Source organism: Scyliorhinus torazame, chromosome 15, assembly GCF_047496885.1.
Source record: "Scyliorhinus torazame isolate Kashiwa2021f chromosome 15, sScyTor2.1, whole genome shotgun sequence".
Taxonomy (NCBI): Eukaryota; Metazoa; Chordata; class Chondrichthyes; order Carcharhiniformes; family Scyliorhinidae; genus Scyliorhinus; species Scyliorhinus torazame.
Genome location: NC_092721.1, coordinates 52,216,206 through 52,234,141, shown reverse-complemented (window position 1 = coordinate 52,234,141; position 17,936 = coordinate 52,216,206). Strand labels below are relative to the sequence as shown.

The window sequence follows — 17,936 nt, the reverse complement described above, 5'->3', positions numbered from 1 at the left end:
ATGCACTGCCTGTGGAAGTAGTTGAGTCGGAAACATTAGGGACCTTCAAGCAGCTATTGGATAGGTACATGGATTACGGTAAAATGATATAGTGTAGATTTATTTGTTCTTAAGGGCAGCACGGTAGCATTGTGGATAGCACAATTGCTTCACAGCTCCAGGGTCCCAGGTTCGATTCCAGCTTGGGTCACTGTCTGTGCGGAGTCTGCACCTCCTCCCCGTGTCTGCGTGGGTTTCCTCCGGGTGCTCCGGTTTCCTCCCACAGTCCAAAGATGTGCAGGTTAGGTGGATTGGCCATGATAAATTGCCCTTAGTGTCCAAAATTGCCCTTGGTGTTGGGTGGAGGCGTTGAGTTTGGGTAGGGTGCTCTTTCCAAGAGCCGGTGCAGACTCAAAGGGCCGAATGGCCTCCTTCTGCCCTGTAAATTCAATGATAATCTATGATTAATCTAGGACAAAGGTTCGGCACAACATCGTGGGCCGAAGGGCCTGTTCTGTGCTGTATTTTCTATGTTCTATGTCTGCTCCCAGTCCACTCTGGCCAAATCATATCTGATCTTATTAAAATCGGCCTTCCCTCAGTTTAGAACTTTGTCATGAGAATGTCACTTTAAGAAATGTTTGGCTGCTCATGTTACCGCAGTGATGTCAGAGTGGATGTCAGATGGATCTGAGCTCTGGCTCTGTTTTTCAGTTTCACTTTGAGAAAAGCTTGGGTGTGCCTGTGTTTATTTGGTTCTTTGTTTATCTGTGTCTTTTTGGTTTCGATTTCAGTGTTGGAGCTGAAGCCAGACAAATGAAATGAAATGAAATGAAAATCGCTTATTGTCACAAGTAGGCTTCAATGAAGTTACTGTGAAAAGCCCCTAGTCGCCACATTCCGGCGCCTGTTCGGGGAGGCTGTTACGGGAATTGAACCATGCTGCTGGCCTGCCTTAGTCTGCTTTCAAAGCCAGCGATTTAGCCCAAGCAGGTGCACTGCTGTTCTCTCTGCCATGAAAAGACTATCTCTTGATCATTTGGTGAATTCAGAATTACAAATGTTCTGAGTAGCGACTTCAACCTGGTGTGCTTCTGTTAAAGGTTATGTTTTTTGTAAGTCTTCTGGATGTTAAAGGGACAGCGTATGCATTACTTAGTGTTGTATTCTTTGGGGGTTGTATTTGAATTAATGGTTGCTAAGATGTTTACTGTATGTTTTAAAAAGGTTAACTTGAGTTCATTTTTTTGCTTTAAAAAATACTTTTTCCATTTCTGCTGTACCACCCTGTAGAGTGGGCCGTGTGCTCCCCATACCACAATCTATTAAAAGTTGTGGGTCAGGTGAACTCCATGATACACTTTGGGGTTCTCTAAACCCTGGCCCATAACAACTTTGATCTCAGGCCCATCCTTGTCCTTTCCATAACAATCTTCAATCTAACTGAGTTATAATCGCTGTCTGCAAAATGCTCCCCCATTGATAATTCAACCACTTGCCCAGCTTTGTTACCGAGAATTAAATCCAGGACCAGCCCCCCTCTTGTAGGTCCTTCTACGTTTCGGCTTAAAATGTTCTCCGGGATGCATTTTAAGAATCCCCCCCCCCTCTAAACATTTCGTACTATGGTTACCCCAGTTAACATTGGGAAAGTTGAAATCGCCACAATCATTACCCTATTACTTTTACACTTCTGTGAAATTTGGCTGCATTTCTTCTCTTCTATTTCTCTCGGACTGTTAGGGGGCCTATAGAACACTCCCAGCAATATGATTGCCCCTTGTTCGTTTTTAAGTACTACCCATATGGCTTCGGTTGAAGAACCTTCTAAGATGTCGTCCCTCCTTACTGCTGTAATGGATTCCCTGATCAAAATTGCGACACCCTCTCCTTTTTACCTCCTTCCCTATCTCGACTGAAGATCCTGTATCCTGGAATATTGAGCTTCCAATCCTGCCCCTCTCTCAACCACGAAAGAGAAAATGCTGGAAAATCTCAGCAGGTCTGGCAGCATCTGTAGGGAGAGAAAAGAGCCAACGTTTCGAGTCTGATGACTCTTTGTCAAACCTCTCAACCATGTCGCAAAGAAAGCAATGACATCATATCCCCATATTTTAATTTGTGCCCTCAATTCATCATCTTGTTTGTCAGATTCCTCGCATTAAAATAAATACCATCCAATCTTGCCAAACTCCCTTGTGACTTAACTGGTCCAGACATTCTATGCCTTCCTGACTCACTTGATGTCTCCTCTCATTTTGGCTGTGCACCTATCCTCGCTGAATCTTCTCTGAGGATCCAAGACCCCTGCCAAGTTAGTTTAAACCCTCCCAAATAGCACTAGCAAACCTCTCTGCAAGGACTTGCTGGGACCTTTGCAGAATCTCTCCAGTTCGGGAGATTACAACCGATGCATCCACTACCACTGCAGCCACTTGTTTTAGGACACTAGGATGCAGGCCATCATGTCAACCCTTAGTCCCAATAGTTTTCCAAGTACTTTTTCTCTTGGATTGTTATTATTTCATTTTCCTCCCTCCTTTGTGGCATTTGATTTTTTTTTACTAATCGGATGCTTTTGGTGTGTTTTGTAAGGACAGATACAAAATACATGTTGAAAGTGTCTGCCATTTCCTTGTTTTCTATTATTAATTCCTGAGTCATGCCCTCGAAGAGGCCAAAGCTGGCTTCAGCTAATCTTTATCATTTTATACACTCTTAGCTTTCTCTGAATTTCTTGGTAGTTTTCTCTCGCACTCTAATTTCTCCCTCTTAAGTATTGTTTTAGTAATCCTTTGCTGGTTTCTAAAGTTTTTCCAATCCTCTGGCCTACCACCAGTCTTTGCAGCATTGTATGCTTTTTCATTCAATTTGATATCACCCTTAATTTAGCTACAGTTGACAATTCCTTCTCATAGTCTTTTACTCAAGGGAATATACCACCGGCCGACCTTCGCTGCCCCCGCCGGCCGACCTTCGCTGCCCGTGCCGGCCGACCTCCGCTGCCCACGCTGGCCGACCTTCGCTGCCCACGCTGGCCGACCTTCGCTGCCCCCACCAGCCGACCTTCGCTGCCAGCGCCGGCCGACCTCCGCTGCCCCTGCCGGCCGACCTCCGCTGCCCCCGCCGGCCGACCTTCGCTGCCCCCGCCGGCCGACCTTAGCTGCCCCCGCCGGCCGACCTTCGCTGCCCCCGCCGGCCGACCTTCGCTGCCCCCGCCGGCCGACCTTCGCTGCCCCCGCCGGCCGACCTCCGCTGCCCCCGCCGGCTGACCTTCGCTGCCCCCGCCGGCCGACCTTCGCTGCCCCCGCCGGCCGACCTTCGCTGCCCCCGCCGGCCGACCTTCGCTGCCCCCGCCGGCCGACCTTCGCTGCCCCCGCCGGCCGACCTTCGCTGCCCCCGCCGGCCGACCTTCGCTGCCCCCGCCGACCGACCTTCGCGGCCCCCGCAGGCCGACCTTCGCGGCCCACGCCGGCCGACCTTCGCGACACACCATTTTCACTTACCTTTAATGCGACAGGTGAGCCTGCTTGATCCTCAATATCTCACTTGCTTTGTCATTCAGTGTTATATTTCTGTTAAGGGCTTCAGCTAACGATTTAAGTTTTCCATGCATCTTTTGAAAAAAAGTCAAGAGGTTTGTCCTTGAACTCGCATGCCGTTGAAGTTTTGAGGGTTTTAAACTTTCATGTGCAAGCACTTCCCTGCATATAACACACATGGGCTTTGCATCCTGATTTGCATTGGCAAAATTAAGTGTCATACCGCAAGCAATCATCTTTCTACTGCTTTGTTCTCCATTTCAGTTTCTTCTCAATGAGTTGTTCACCATAGGCCCTGGAGCTGTGAATACAGCTCACACCAGCGCAGCTTTGTGCTGCCATGAACTCTCCTACAAGTTTGCTGACGATACGACCATAGTGGGCCGGATCTCGAATAACGACGAGTCAGAATACAGGCGGGAGATAGAGAACCTAGTGGAGTGGTGCAGCGACAACAATCTCTCCCTCAATGCCAGCAAAACTAAAGAGCTGGTCATTGACTTCAGGAAGCAAAGCACTGTACACACCCCTGTCAGCATCAACAGGGCCGAGGTGGAGATGGTTAGCAGTTTCAAATTCCTAGGGGTGTACATCTCCAAAAATCTGTCCTGGTCCACCCACGTCGACGCTACCACCAAGAAAGCACAACAGTGCCAAAATTTCCTCAGGAAACTAAGGAAATTCGGCATGTCCACATTAACCCTTACCATCTTTTACAGATGCACCATAGAAAGCATCCTATTGGGCTGCATCACAGCCTGTTATGGCAATTGCTCGGCCCAGGACCGCAAGAAACCTTAGAGAGTCGTGAACACCGCCCAGTCCATCACACAAACCTGCCTCCCATCCATTGACTCCATCTACACCTTCCGCTGCCTGGGGAAAGCGAACACCATAATGAAAGATCCCTCCCACCCGGCTTACTCACTCTTCCAACTTCTTCCATCGGGCAGGAGATACAGAAGTCTGAGAACACGCACGAACAGACTCAAAAACAACTTCTTCCCCACTGTCAACGGGGGCGAAATTCTCCATTATCGGCGGAAAGTCCGCCGATCGGCGCAAAAAACGGCGCAAATCCCACTTGCGTCACGTCATAAAAATGGGCCGATAGTCTGCGGCCCGAAATGGGCTAGCAGCGACGTAACGGGATCCGCGCTTGCGCAGTGGTTCACGCCGTGCAGCGTCATACGCGCTGCACGGCGTGACGGCTCATAAGGCCGCGCAGCTCCCCCCCACCCGACCGGAACAGCCGACCGCAACACCCGACTTGATGGCTGGCCGTCGCTCAGCCCCGAGGTTCGAGTCACGCGATGTGGAGGCGCTCCTGGACGCGGTGGAGCAGAGGAGGGACGCCCTGTATCCCGGGCACGGCCGCAGAGTTGCCCCACGCCACAGCCGGCGTCTGTGGAGGGAAGTGGCAGAGGCCGTCACCGCTGTGGCCCTGACACCACGGACAGGCACCCAGTGCCACAAGAAGGTGAACAACCTCGTCAGAGCAGGCAGGGTGAGCCTCCCCCATATCCCCCCTCCCCCATATCCCCCCTCCCCCATATCCCCCCCTCCCCCATATCCCCCCCTCCCCCATATCCCCCTCCCCCATATACCCCCTACCCCATATCCACCCCTCCCCCATATCCCCCCTCCCCCATATCCCCCCTCCCCCATATCCCCCCTCCCCCATATCCCCCCTCCCCCATATCCCCCCTCCCCCATATCCCCCCCATATCCCCCCCATATCCCCCTCCCCCATATCCCCCTCCCCCATATCCCCCTCCCCCATATCCCCCCTCCCCCATATCCCCCCATATCCCCCTCCCCCATATCCCCCCTCCCCATATCCCCCCTCCCCCATATCCCCCCATATCCCCCCTCCCCCATATCCCCCCATATCCCCCCTCCCCCATATCCCCCCTCCCCCATATCCCCCCTCCCCCATATCCCCCTCCCCATATCCCCCCTCCCCCATATCCCCCCTCCCCCCATATCCCCCCTCCCCCATATCCCCCCTCCCCATATCCCCCCTCCCCCATATCCCCCCCATATCCCATATCCCCCCCATATCCCCCCTCCCCCATATCCCCCCTCCCCCATATCCCCCCTCCCCCATATCCCCCCTCCCCCATATCCCCCCTCCCCCATATCCCCCTTCCCCCATATCCCCCCTCCCCCATATCCCCCCATATCCCCCCTCCCCCATATCCCCCCCTCCCCCATATCCCCCTCCCCCATATCCCCCCTCCCCATACCCCCCCTCCCCATATCCCCCCTCCCCCATATCCCCCCTCCCCCATATCCCCCCCCATATCCCCCCTCCCCCATATCCCCCCTCCCCATATCCCCCCTCCCCCATATCCCCCCTCCCCCATATCCCCCCTCCCCCATATCCCCCCTCCCCCATATACCCCCCCATATCCCCCCTCCCCCATATCCCCCCTCCCCCATATCCCCCTCCCCCATATCCCCCCTCACCCATATCCCCCCATATCCCCCCCATATCCCCCCTCCCCCATATCCCCCTCCCCCATATCCCCTCTCCCCCATATCCCCCTCCCCCATATCCCCCCTCCCCCATATCCCCCCATATCCCCCCTCCCCCATATCCCCCCTCCCCCATTTCCCCCCTCCCCATATCCCCCCTCCCCCATATCCCCCCTCCCCCATATCCCCCCTCCCCCATATCCCCCCTCCCCCATATCCCCCCTCCCCCATATCCCCCCTCCCCATATCCCCCCTCCCCATATCCCCCCTCCCCCATATCCCCCCTCCCCCATATCCCCCCACCCCCATATCCCCCCATCCCCCATATCCCCAAGTGAATCCAGCCCTAACCTTAACCTCTGCAATGCACGCGCAACCGATGGCATGCATTCATATACCTGCCTAACACTGTGCCTTTTACCCCTGCCACCACCCCCCCCCCCCCCCACAGGAGAAGCGCGTACACAACAATAGGGAGCATGTGAGGACTGGAGGAGGGCCCGCTGATGAGAGGCCACTGACCGTACACGAGGAAAGGGCCCTGGAACTGGCTGGCGGACCTGAGGACCGGGAGGTTGCTGATGCAGAGGTCGGGGGCCCACGAGCAAGTGAGCCATCAACAGCCCGTCCCCATATCCCCCCTCCCTATATCCCCCTCCCCCGTATCACCTGATCACTGCCTGATGTCTAACCATGCATGCTTCATTGTGTATCGCAGGACCAAACGTCCAGGCACCCATCCCCGCAGATGCACACCGCCGGCAGGATGCCCCTCGGAGACCACAGGAGACGGAGAGACCCGCACCCTCCAGCATGCGACGCCCGCAGGATGCCCCTCGCACACCACGGGAGACGGAGAGACCCGGACCCTCCAGCATGCAACGCCCGCAGGATGCCCCTCGCACACCACGGGAGACGGAGAGACCCGGACCCTCCAGTATGCGACGCCCGCAGGATGCCCCTCGCACACCACGGCAGACGGAGAGACCCGGACCCTCCAGCATGCGACGCCCGCAGGATGCCCCTCGCACACCACGGCAGACGGAGAGACCTGGAGCAACAGGGAGACGACACCCCCGTCACGTGCGGGAGCGACCACCCAGCGATGAGGGGGGCAGCCACAGGCCCCCGTCACATCCGAGCCAGGACACCACTACCCAGGACACCACTATCCAGGACACCCCTACCCGGGACACCATTCCCAGGACACCCCTACCCGGGACACCACTACCCAGGACACCCCTACCCGGGACAGCACTACCCAGGACACCCCTACCCGGGACAGCACTACCCGGGACAGCACTACCCGGGACAGCACTACCCAGGACACCCCTACCCGGGAAGACGAAATACCGGACAGTGACTCAGAGTGGATGGGTGGAGACGAACCCCCACCCCAAAGTGCCATGGAGTCAGAGTGGGACGAAGAGCACGACACAACGCCACTGCTGTCACCAACACCCTCCACCATCGCAGAAACACTCACCACGGTTGGGCACTTTAGTGATGAGGCGTCTGGTACACTCACTGGTGCACACAACACAGCCGTCCCGGTACAGCAGGTGGAGGTAGGAGCAGCAGAGGGACCGGGCGGTCGGAGGGCAGCCCAGGCCAAGCGAACATCTGCCGCCCAGATGGATCCCGGGTTCCTGCAGTTACCACACCCACACATAGATCCGATGCAACCACCGACACGGAGACGAGCGAATAGGGTGACGGGTGGCTTGCGGCGGCTGCGGTCGCAGGTGGAGGAGTCCACCCGCGTCCAGGAGCTGGGAGTGGTCCCGGTCATGCGTGCCACCCAGGCTGACACCGCACGGGTGGCGTCCGCGGTGGAGGCAATGGGTGCGACGGTGTCAGACATGGGGAACGGTTTGCGAGGCCTGGGGCCTTCCGTGCAGGCGGCGTCTGTGGCCCAGGAAATGGCTGCCCTCTCACAGGAGGCCATGAGCCAGTGCCAGCGCCAGGTGGCAGAGGCGCTCAACGCCATAGCCCAGTCTCAGCAGGCCATGGCCCAGTCTCAGCAGGCCATAGCCCAGTCTCTGCAGGCCATGGCCCAGTCTCAGCAGGCCATGGCCCAGTCTCAGCAGGCCATCGCTGAGGGCATCGGCGCCAGTGGCCATGTGCGAGCCAGCGTCGCACTGTCACAGACAGGGTTTGACAACCCCCTGGGCTCCATGGCTGCAAACCTGCAGACCCCTGTCGATACCAGCACGGGCCTCCAGGACTGGCAGCGCCAGATGTCGGGGGCGCGTCGGATGGCCAGTCCGTTCGCATCCCCCACCCATGTAGAGGCCTGGGGGCCATCGGGCACCCCGAGGGCGGAGGAGGTGGTGTGGTCCGTCCCGGCTCCCTCTGTAGGGGAGGTCCCGGTACACCGCGACACCTCGGACTCCCCCCCCTTCCGTCCCAGGTGCATCGGGTGGGCAACGGGCAGGACAGGCTGGCAGCTCGCCATCCCAGTCGCCCGGGCCGCAGCCTGGCCCATCTAGGCCAGGACGCCCCAGGAAACGGCCGCCAAAGGGATCCAGTGTCAGAGGGCAGGAATCACAGGAGTCCACCTCCAGTTCTGCTGTACCGTCTGGGGAACCACGTAGACGTAGTCAGGCCAAACAATTAGACACTGAGTAAGTTGGCACGGGTGCAGGGCACAGATGAGTTTTAGGGGCTAGGGCATGTGCATGAACTCCTTTGGTTATTAAAGTCAATGTTACACCTACCGAAGCTGCCTTTGTGCTCTGTCCAAAGTGTGCGGGCGTGTCATGTACGTTGAGCGCAAGTGTGTGTGTGACGGGTGGTCTTACCTCAGCCCCAGGTGAGTCTGCCCCCTTCCCCCTGGGCCGCCATCAACATCCCCCGGGCAGAGGACGGGACCGTGCGCTGCAGTGTCACAGCCGCATGCAGGGATGGTCCGGGTGGATGGTGGTACTGTGGCCATGGGTCAGACATAGTCCAACGATGTAGAGCCAGGAGCTCATCGGAGGCGGGTTGTCATCATCCTCCATGGCCTGCGATAGACACGCGTCCACCCGCAACTGGGTGAGCCCGGCCCGTTGTGCCGCCGGTGGATCGGCAATTGGGGGGGGGGGGGGTGGTGTGCATGCGGGTGGGGTGTGTGGGGTTGGGGAGGGGGGTGAGGGTGCTGGGTGGGTGGATGGGTGGGGGGTGTGGGTGGTCGGCTGTTGCCATGGTGTGCGGTCTGTGGCCATACTACCCGATTCCCACGCCCATCTAGTCAGTGAAGCGGGCGTCTATCAGTCTGTCCCGTGCCCGCTGAGCCAGCCGGTAACGGTGGACAGCCACCCGCCTGTGTCTACCCCGTCTGCCCTGACCATTGCCCCCATCCCCCTCATCTGGGGAGGACTGCGCCTCTTCCTGCTGCTCCTCCACTCCGCCCTCCTCTGCCTGCGGCACATCGCCCCTCTGCTGGGCTATGTTGTGCAGGACGCAGCACACCACAATGATGCGGCCGACCCTATCTGACCGATACTGGAGGGCGCCCCCAGAGAGGTCCAGGCACCTGAAACGCATCTTCAGCACGCCAAAGCACCTCTCGATCACTCCCCTTGTCGCTACATGGGCATCATTGTAGCGGTTCTCCGCCTCATTGCGTGGCCTCCGTATAGGCGTCATCAGCCACGATCGCAATGGGTAGCCCCTGTCGCCCAGCAACCAGCCCCTCAGCCGGAGATGGCGTCCCTCGTACATGCCGGGGATGGATGACCGCGACAACACGAATGAGTCGTGTACACTGCCTGGGTGACGGGCGCAGACGTGCAGGATCATCATGCGGTGGTCGCAGACCACCTGTACGTTCATCGAATAGGTCCCCTTCCTATTAGTGAACACGGCCCTGTTCTCTGCAGGTGGCCGCACCGCGACGTGCATCCCATCCATCGCGCCCTGGACCATGGGGAACCCGGCAACAGCAGAGAAGCCCACGGCCCAGGCATCTTGGCTGGCCCGGTCCACGGGGAAGCGGATGTAGCGGTGCGCCATGGCATAAAGGGCATCTGTCACTGCCTGGATGCACCGATGTCTGCGATATGCCGGACAGGTCCCCACTCGGTGCCTGGAATGACCCCGTTGCATAAAAGTTCAGGGCCACCGTAACCTTGACGGACACGGGGAGAGGGTGTCCCCCGCCAGTGCCACGCGGTGACAGGTGTGCCAGCAGGTGGCAGATGTGTGCCACGGTTTCCCGGCTCATCCGGAGTCTCCTCCTGCATTCCCGGTCCGTGAGGTCCTGGTATGACTGCCGGGGCCGGTACACACGGGGCGCCCTCGGGTGCCTCCGTTGCCGTGGGGCCGCGACGTCCTCCTCCCCCTCCTCGTCCTGTCGGTCAGGTGTCCCTCCAGCCTGGGCGGCTGCCGCCTGCCCCTCTGCGGCAGCCTGCGCCGCCTCTCTGGCACGCTCCTCCTCCTCCTCCTCATCCATGGCAACAGACACATGAGCGGCTGCCACCACGGCGGCCAACATCGCTGGATGGTCTGAAAACATGACGGCCTGGTGGGGGGGGGAGGGGAACGACGACATGTCATCATTGCCCATATCCCCTCCTCCCCCCAGCCAGGTGGCATGGACCGCATGGGTCCAACTGTTGGAGGCTGGCACCTGGCCAGGTGGACCAACTCATTTGCCCTCCCATCACCCACCCCGGCACGGACCCCCCCCAACCCCCAACCTCCACCCCAGCACGGACCCCCCCCCCCCAACCTCCACCCCAGCACGGACCCCCCCCAACCCCCAACCTCCACCCCAGCACGGACCCCCCCCCCCCCAACCTCCACCCCAGCACGGACCCCCCCCCCAACCTCCACCCCAGCACGGACCCCCCCCCCAACCTCCACCCCGGCACGGACCCCCCCCAACCCCCAACCTCCACCCCAGCACGGACACCCCCCCCCAACCTCCACCCCAGCACGGACCCCCTCCCCAACCTCCACCCCAGCACGGACCCCCCCCAACCCCCAACCTCCACCCCAGCACGGACCCCCCCCCCAACCTCCACCCCGGCACGGACCCCCTCCCCAACCTCCACCCCAGCACGGACCCCCCCCAACCCCCAACCTCCACCACAGCACGGATCCCCCCCCAACCTCCACCCCCGTACGGACCCCCCCCCAACCTCCACCCCAGCACGGACCCCCCCCCAACCTCCACCCCGGCACGGACCCCCTCCCCAACCTCCACCCCAGCACGGACCCCCCTAACCCCCAACCTCCACCCCAGCATGGACCCCCCCCCAACCTCCACCCCTGCACGGACCCCCTCCCCAACCTCCACCCCAGCACGGACCCCCCCCAACCTCCACCCCAGCACGGACCCCCTCCCCAACCTCCACCCCAGCACGGACCCTCTCCCCAACCTCCACCCCAGCACGGACCCAACCCCCAACCTCCACCCCGGCACGGACCCCCTCCCCAACCTCCACCCCAGCACGGACCCCCCCCAACCCCCAACCTCCACTCCAGCACAGACCCCCCCAACCCCCAACCTCCAACCCGGCACGGACCCCCCCCCCAACCCCCAACCTCCACCCCGGCACGGACCCCCTCCCGGCACTCCCCCGGAGCCCAGCCTACTCTAACCACCCCCCCCGCCGCACACACACACACAAGCCGAGACACACCTCTCCTCACGCCAATCAGTCTGCGGCCACGCCATTTCCTGCCCAGAGCCAACCCCCCAGGCCGTCACTCACCTCCTCGCTGGTCGGCGTGAGCCTGGAGCACCGGGTCACGCCGATGAAAAGGAGGTTTGATTGACGTCGACGTGAACGGTCATCACGTCGACGGGACTTCGGCCCATCCGGGAGGGAGAATATCGGCAGGCCGAAAATCGGCTGCCTTGCGCAGACCCGTGACATTCTCCGCGGCAGCGGCGCCATTAACGCCCCGCCGACTTTTCTCCCTTCGGAGACTTCGGCGGGGGCAGGGGCGGGATTCACGGCGGCCAACGGCCATTCTCCGACCCGGCGGGGGGTCGGAGAATGACGCCCCAGAATCCTAAATGACCCTCTTATGGACTGACCTCATTAACACAACACCCTGTATGCTTCATCCGATGCCAGTGCTTATGTAGTTACATTGTATATGTTGTGTTGTACTATTATGTATTTTCTTTTCTTTCCTTTTCATCTATTTAATGATCTGTTGAGCTGCTCGCAGAAAAATACTTTTTAGTGTACCTCGGTACACGGGACAATAAACAAATCCAATCCAATCCAATCCAATCCTGAGAAGCTCTCTGCAGCAGATTCAACTGTGAGATTTTGGCCTGTTTGTGCCTTGGGTTTTCACTTCCTTATTACAAAATGACCCATCTTCAGTTCTTCACACAGTCCTATTGCTTGCTTGCTGGCAGCTATGAAATGGAGAAATATCTCCTCCATGATTTTGTGCCCAAAGCACAAACCTATAAGGGAGGGATTCAGATTTCTGGATAACTGGGGCGCTTTCTGGGGAAGGTGGGACCTCTACAGACAGGATGGTCTACATCTGAACCTGCGGGGCACAAATATCCTGGGGGGGAGATTTGTTAGTGCTCTTTGGGGGGGTTTAAACTAATGCAGCAGGGGCATGGGAACCTGGATTGTAGTTTTAGGGTAAGGGAGAATGAGAGTATAGAGGTCAGGAGCTCAGATTTGACGTCGGAGGAGGGGGCCAGTGTTCAGGTAGGTGGTTTGAAGTGTGTCTACTTCAATGCCAGGAGTATACGAAATAAGGTAGGGGAACTGGCAGCATGGGTTGGTACCTGGGACTTCGATGTTGTGGCCATTTCGGAGACGTGGATAGAGCAGGGACAGGAATGGATGTTGCAGGTTCCGGGGTTTAGGTGTTTTAGTAAGCTCAGGGAAGGAGGCAAAAGAGGGGGAGGTGTGGCGCTGCTAGTCAAGAGCAGTATTACGGTGGCGGAGAGGATGCTAGATGGGGACTCATCTTCCGAGGTAGTATGGGCTGAGGTTAGAAACAGGAAAGGAGAGGTCACCCTGTTGGGAGTTTTCTATAGGCCTCCAAATAGTTCTAGGGATGTAGAGGAAAGGATGGCGAAGATGATCCTGGATATGAGCGAAAGTAACAGGGTAGTTATTATGGGAGACTTTAACTTTCCAAATATTGACTGGAAAAGATATAGTTCGAGTACATTAGATGGGTCGTTTTTTGTTCAGTGTGTGCAGGAGGGTTTCCTGACACAGTTTGTTGACAGGCCAACAAGAGGTGAGGCCACATTGGATTTGGTTTTGGGTAATGAACCAGGCCAGGTGTTGGATTTGGAGGTAGGTGAGCACTTTGGGGACAGTGACCACAATTCGGTGACGTTTACGTTAAGGATGGAAAGGGATAAGTATACACCGCAGGGCAAGAGTTATAGCTGGGGGAAGGGAAATTATGATGCCATTAGACGTGACTTGGGGGGGATAAGGTGGAGAAGTAGGCTGCAAGTTTTGGACACACTGGATAAGTGGAGCTTGTTCAAGGATCAGCTATTGCGTGTTCTTGATAAGTATGTACCGGTCAGGCAGGGAGGAAGGTGCCAAGCGAGGGAACCGTGGTTTACCAAAGAAGTGGAATCTCTTGTTAAGAGGAAGAAGGAGGCCTATGTGAAGATGAGGTGTGAAGTTTCAGTTGGGGCGATGGATAGTTACAAGGTAGCGAGGAAGGATCTAAAGAGAGAGCTAAGACGAGCAAGGAGGGGACATGAGAAGTATTTGGCAGGAAGGATCAAGGAAAACCCAAAAGCTTTCTATAGGTATGTCAGGAATAAGCGAATGACTAGGGACAGAGTAGGACCAGTCAAGGACAGGGATGGGAAGTTGTGTGTAGAGTCTGAAGAGATAGGCGAGATACTAAATGAATATTTTTCGTCAGTATTCACTCAGGAAAAAGATAATGTTGTGGAGGAGAATGCTGAGCTCCAGGTAAATAGATTAGATGGCATTGAGGTAAGTAGGGAAGAGGTGTTGGCAATTCTGGACAGGCTGAAAATAGATAAGTCCCCGGGGCCTGATGGGATTTATCCTAGGATTCTCTGGGAGGCCAGGGAAGAGATTGCTGGACCATTGGCTTTGATTTTTATGTCATCATTGGATACAGGAATAGTGCCAGAGGACTGGAGGATAGCAAATGTGGTCCCTTTGTTCAAAAAGGGGAGCAGAGACAACCCCGGCAACTATAGACCGGTGAGCCTCACGTCTGTAGTGGGTAAAGTCTTGGAGGGCATTATAAGAGACAAGATTTATAATCATCTAGATAGGAATAATATGATCAGGGATAGTCAGCATGGCTTTGTGAAGGGTAGGTCATGCCTCACAAACCTTATCGAGTTCTTTGAAAAGGTGACTGAACAGGTAGACGAGGGTAGAGCAGTTGATGTGGTGTATATGGATTTCAGCAAAGCGTTTGATAAGGTTCCCCACGGTAGGCTATTGCAGAAAATACGGAGGCTGGGGATTGAGGGTGATTTAGAGATGTGGATCAGAAATTGGCTAGCTGAAAGAAGACAGAGGGTGGTGGTTGATGGGAAATGTTCAGAATGGAGTTCTGTCACAAGTGGAGTACCACAAGGATCTGTTCTGGGGCCGTTGCTGTTTGTCATTTTTATCAATGACCTAGAGGAAGGCGCAGAAGGGTGGGTGAGTAAATTTGCAGACGATACTAAAGTCGGTGGTGTTGTCGATAGTGAGGAAGGAAGTAGCAGGTTACAGAGGGATATAGATAAGCTGCAGTGCTGGGCTGAGAGGTGGCAAATGGAGTTTAATGTAGAGAAGTGTGAGGTGATTCACTTTGGAAGGAAAAACAGGAATGTGGAATATGTGGCTAATGGAAAAGTTCTTGAAAGTGTGGATGAGCAGAGGGATCTAGGTGTCCATGTACATAGATCCCTGAAAGTTGCCACCCAGGTTGATAGGGTGGTGAAGAAGGCCTATGGAGTGTTGGCCTTTATTGGTAGAGGGATTGAGTTCCGGAGTCAGGAGGTCATGTTGCAGCTGTACAGAACTCTGGTACGGCCGCATTTGGAGTATTGCGTACAGTTCTGGTCACCGCATTATAGGAAGGACGTGGAGGCTTTGGAACGGGTGCAGAGGAGATTTACCAGGATGTTGCCTGGAATGGAGGGAAAATCTTATGAGGAAAGGCTGATGGACTTGAGGTTGTTTTCGTTAGAGAGAAGAAGGTTAAGAGGAGACTTGATAGAGGCATACAAAATGATCAGAGGGTTAGATAGGGTGGACAGTGAGAGCCTTCTCCCGCGGATGGAAATGGCTAGCACGAGGGGACATAGCCTTAAACTGAGGGGTAATAGATATAGGACAGAGGTCAGGGGTAGGTTCTTTACGCAAAGAGTAGTGAGGCCGTGGAATGCCCTACCTGCTACAGTAGTGAACTCGCCAACATTAAGGGCATTTAAAAGTTTATTGGATAAACATATGGATGATAATGGTATAGTGTAGGTTAGATGGCTTTTGTTTCGGTGCAACATCGTGGGCCGAAGGGCCTGTACTGCGCTGTATTGTTCTATGTTCTATGTTCTATAAGGCGTGTAACGTCCGTGTCGGGCATGCCCTGCTCTCTGCCGCCGCTTCTGGTGGGAAGACTACAGTGTTCGCATTTAAAGGCCAGCTGCGGCTGGCATTCTCAACTTAAACTGGTCATGGCTGGCATTCTGAATAGCCAGTTGCGGCCGATGGGTGCTTCTCCCATGATTGGGAATGCCACGACCGATCGCTCCGCGACCCTTGAGTTTGAAATGCCCTGTTCCAGGCTAACGTAACAATTTGATTTGTTCAATCTATATGAGGACTATTGCAGTTACTTTTGTACAAACCCACATTATTTCTTCTTTTTCTGTCACGAGACTTAGACTGCCTCCAATGCACCTGTTGCCTTCTCCATCTTTGACTCTTTATTTTCTGTCCTTTTCTTTAATTTATATTCATAACGTCCTGCCTTGACTTTCCAGCAGTTTGTGGTGCAAATATAGTGAGATGCCAAAACAAATGTATTCCCTGATCAGAGAAAAGGCCTATTGTCATGGGAATGTCACTTTAAGAAATGTTTGTCTGCTCAGGTGGCTGCAGTGATGTCAGAGTGTGGGTGGAGCTGAGCTCTGGCTCTGCTTTTTAGTTTCGCTTTGAGGAAAAGCTTGAGTGTGTCGGTGTTTTTTAGTTTTGTTTTAGTTTTGGAGAAGCTGCAATCACAGCGGGATGTGTGTGAATCTCTGCAACCAGGGGCTGGTTTAGCACAGTGGGCTAAATAGCTGGCTTGCAATGCAGAACAATGCCAGCAGCGCGAGTTCAATTCCCATACCGGCCTCCCGAACAGGTGCCGGAATGTGGCATCTAGGGGCTTTTCACAGTAACTTCATTGAAGCCTACTTGTGACAATAAGCGATTATTATTGTTATGAATGTCCATTTGGTGATTTCAACGTGGTAATTGTTCTCAGTAGTGAAGTTAAGTCTGATGTCTTTCTGTAAAGAGGGTCCTTTTTGTCTTATGGATATTAAAAGGAAAGTAAGTATTACTTGGTGTTGTATTCTTTGGGGGGTGCATTTGAATTGATGGTTGCTAAAGTGTTCACTGTATGTTTTAAAAAGATTAACTGAGTTTATGGAGTAAACATTGTTTTGCTTTAAAAATTACTTTTAAATTTCCGCTGCACCACATCTGTAGAGTGGGCTGTGTGCTCCCCATACCACAATCTAGTAAAAGTCGTGGGTCAGGTGATCTCCATGATATACTTTGGAGTTCTCTAAACCCTGGCCCATAACACTATTCTAAGCTAATCCTTTAATAAACATATACTCATGGCCGTCTCAGGCTTTGAGACTTTTCAAGGCTGTCCAGATATCTCTATGTCCACGGGTAGTGATGTAGCACATGGGCAACTCTACACGCAGTAATCTGGAAGAAATAGTGAGGTAGAGGGCCAGTTTCTTCCACACGGTAGAATGAAAGTTTTCTCCACATGATTATTTTTAAGGTCCTATACTTTTTGAACCATGCCTCTAGAGCTTCTTCAGGTTAATTGATTGACACTCCCTTTTTCCATTGTCATTTTGGGATATCACTTATGACGTGGATCTTCTCTGGACCTAAAGGTCTTCAGTTGATCTAGAGCCAAGTTAGCATCCCAAAATCTACCCTGAGACAGATATGGTCCAAAGTCACGCATAGCAATAAATTGAACAACTGAGAAATTGATAATTTTTATTCCCTTTAGGTGTATAACTGGGATTTTGAAAAATAAAGCTCGTATTCTGGTGACGCATCAACTTCAATATCTAAGTGCTGCTAGCGCGATTCTGATATTAAAAGAGGTAAGTTTTGTTTTTGGAAAAGAAGGTGCAGAAAATGAGAATCATGTACTTATGAGTATCAGATACTGTTCTAAATTTGCTTTTCATATTGAATGGTCAATTACTTACAGCCTGGGTTCTTTTTCTATGATATCATTTTGTAAATTAGAAACTTGAATAGTCGTGGCACAGAAGGAAACTCTTGCCCATCCTGTCCTTGCTGACTCTCTGCAAGAACAACTCATTAAGTTCCACTCTCCTGCCTTGTCTCCATTGCCCTAAAAAATCTTTTCACTTCAGATAAAAATTCAATTCTCTTATGATGGCTTCAATTGAATCTACTTCCACCATACTCTCATGCATTACAGATTCTAAGCATTTTGATTGTAAAAATTTGTTTCCTCGTGTCGACATTGCTTTTTTTTGCCAATATCCTTAAACCTTATTCTCGATTCTTCTGCCAACAGAACAGTTACTCCCTATCTACTCTGGATCCCTCATGATTTTAAACACATCTATCAAATCTCCTCTTGCTCTTATCTTCAAGAAGAATAGCTCGTCTCTTCAATCTATCCATGTAACACGAGTTCCTCATCCTTGGAACCATTTTGGTGAATCCAATATTTTTATAT

At 54.4% G+C, this 17,936-nt stretch overlaps 1 protein-coding gene across 3 annotated transcripts in view; it reads left to right on the top strand.

Moving 5' to 3' along the window:
* Positions 1–17,936, top strand: part of abcc4 (ATP binding cassette subfamily C member 4 (PEL blood group)) — a 742,685-nt gene that overhangs the window by 338,935 nt on the left and 385,814 nt on the right. For all 3 annotated transcript variants that reach the window (XM_072476237.1, XM_072476236.1, XM_072476238.1), the window contains one exon: positions 17,229–17,325. In XM_072476237.1, the coding sequence (XP_072332338.1) occupies positions 17,229–17,325 (97 nt within the window). The remainder of the gene's footprint in view (positions 1–17,228; positions 17,326–17,936) is intronic.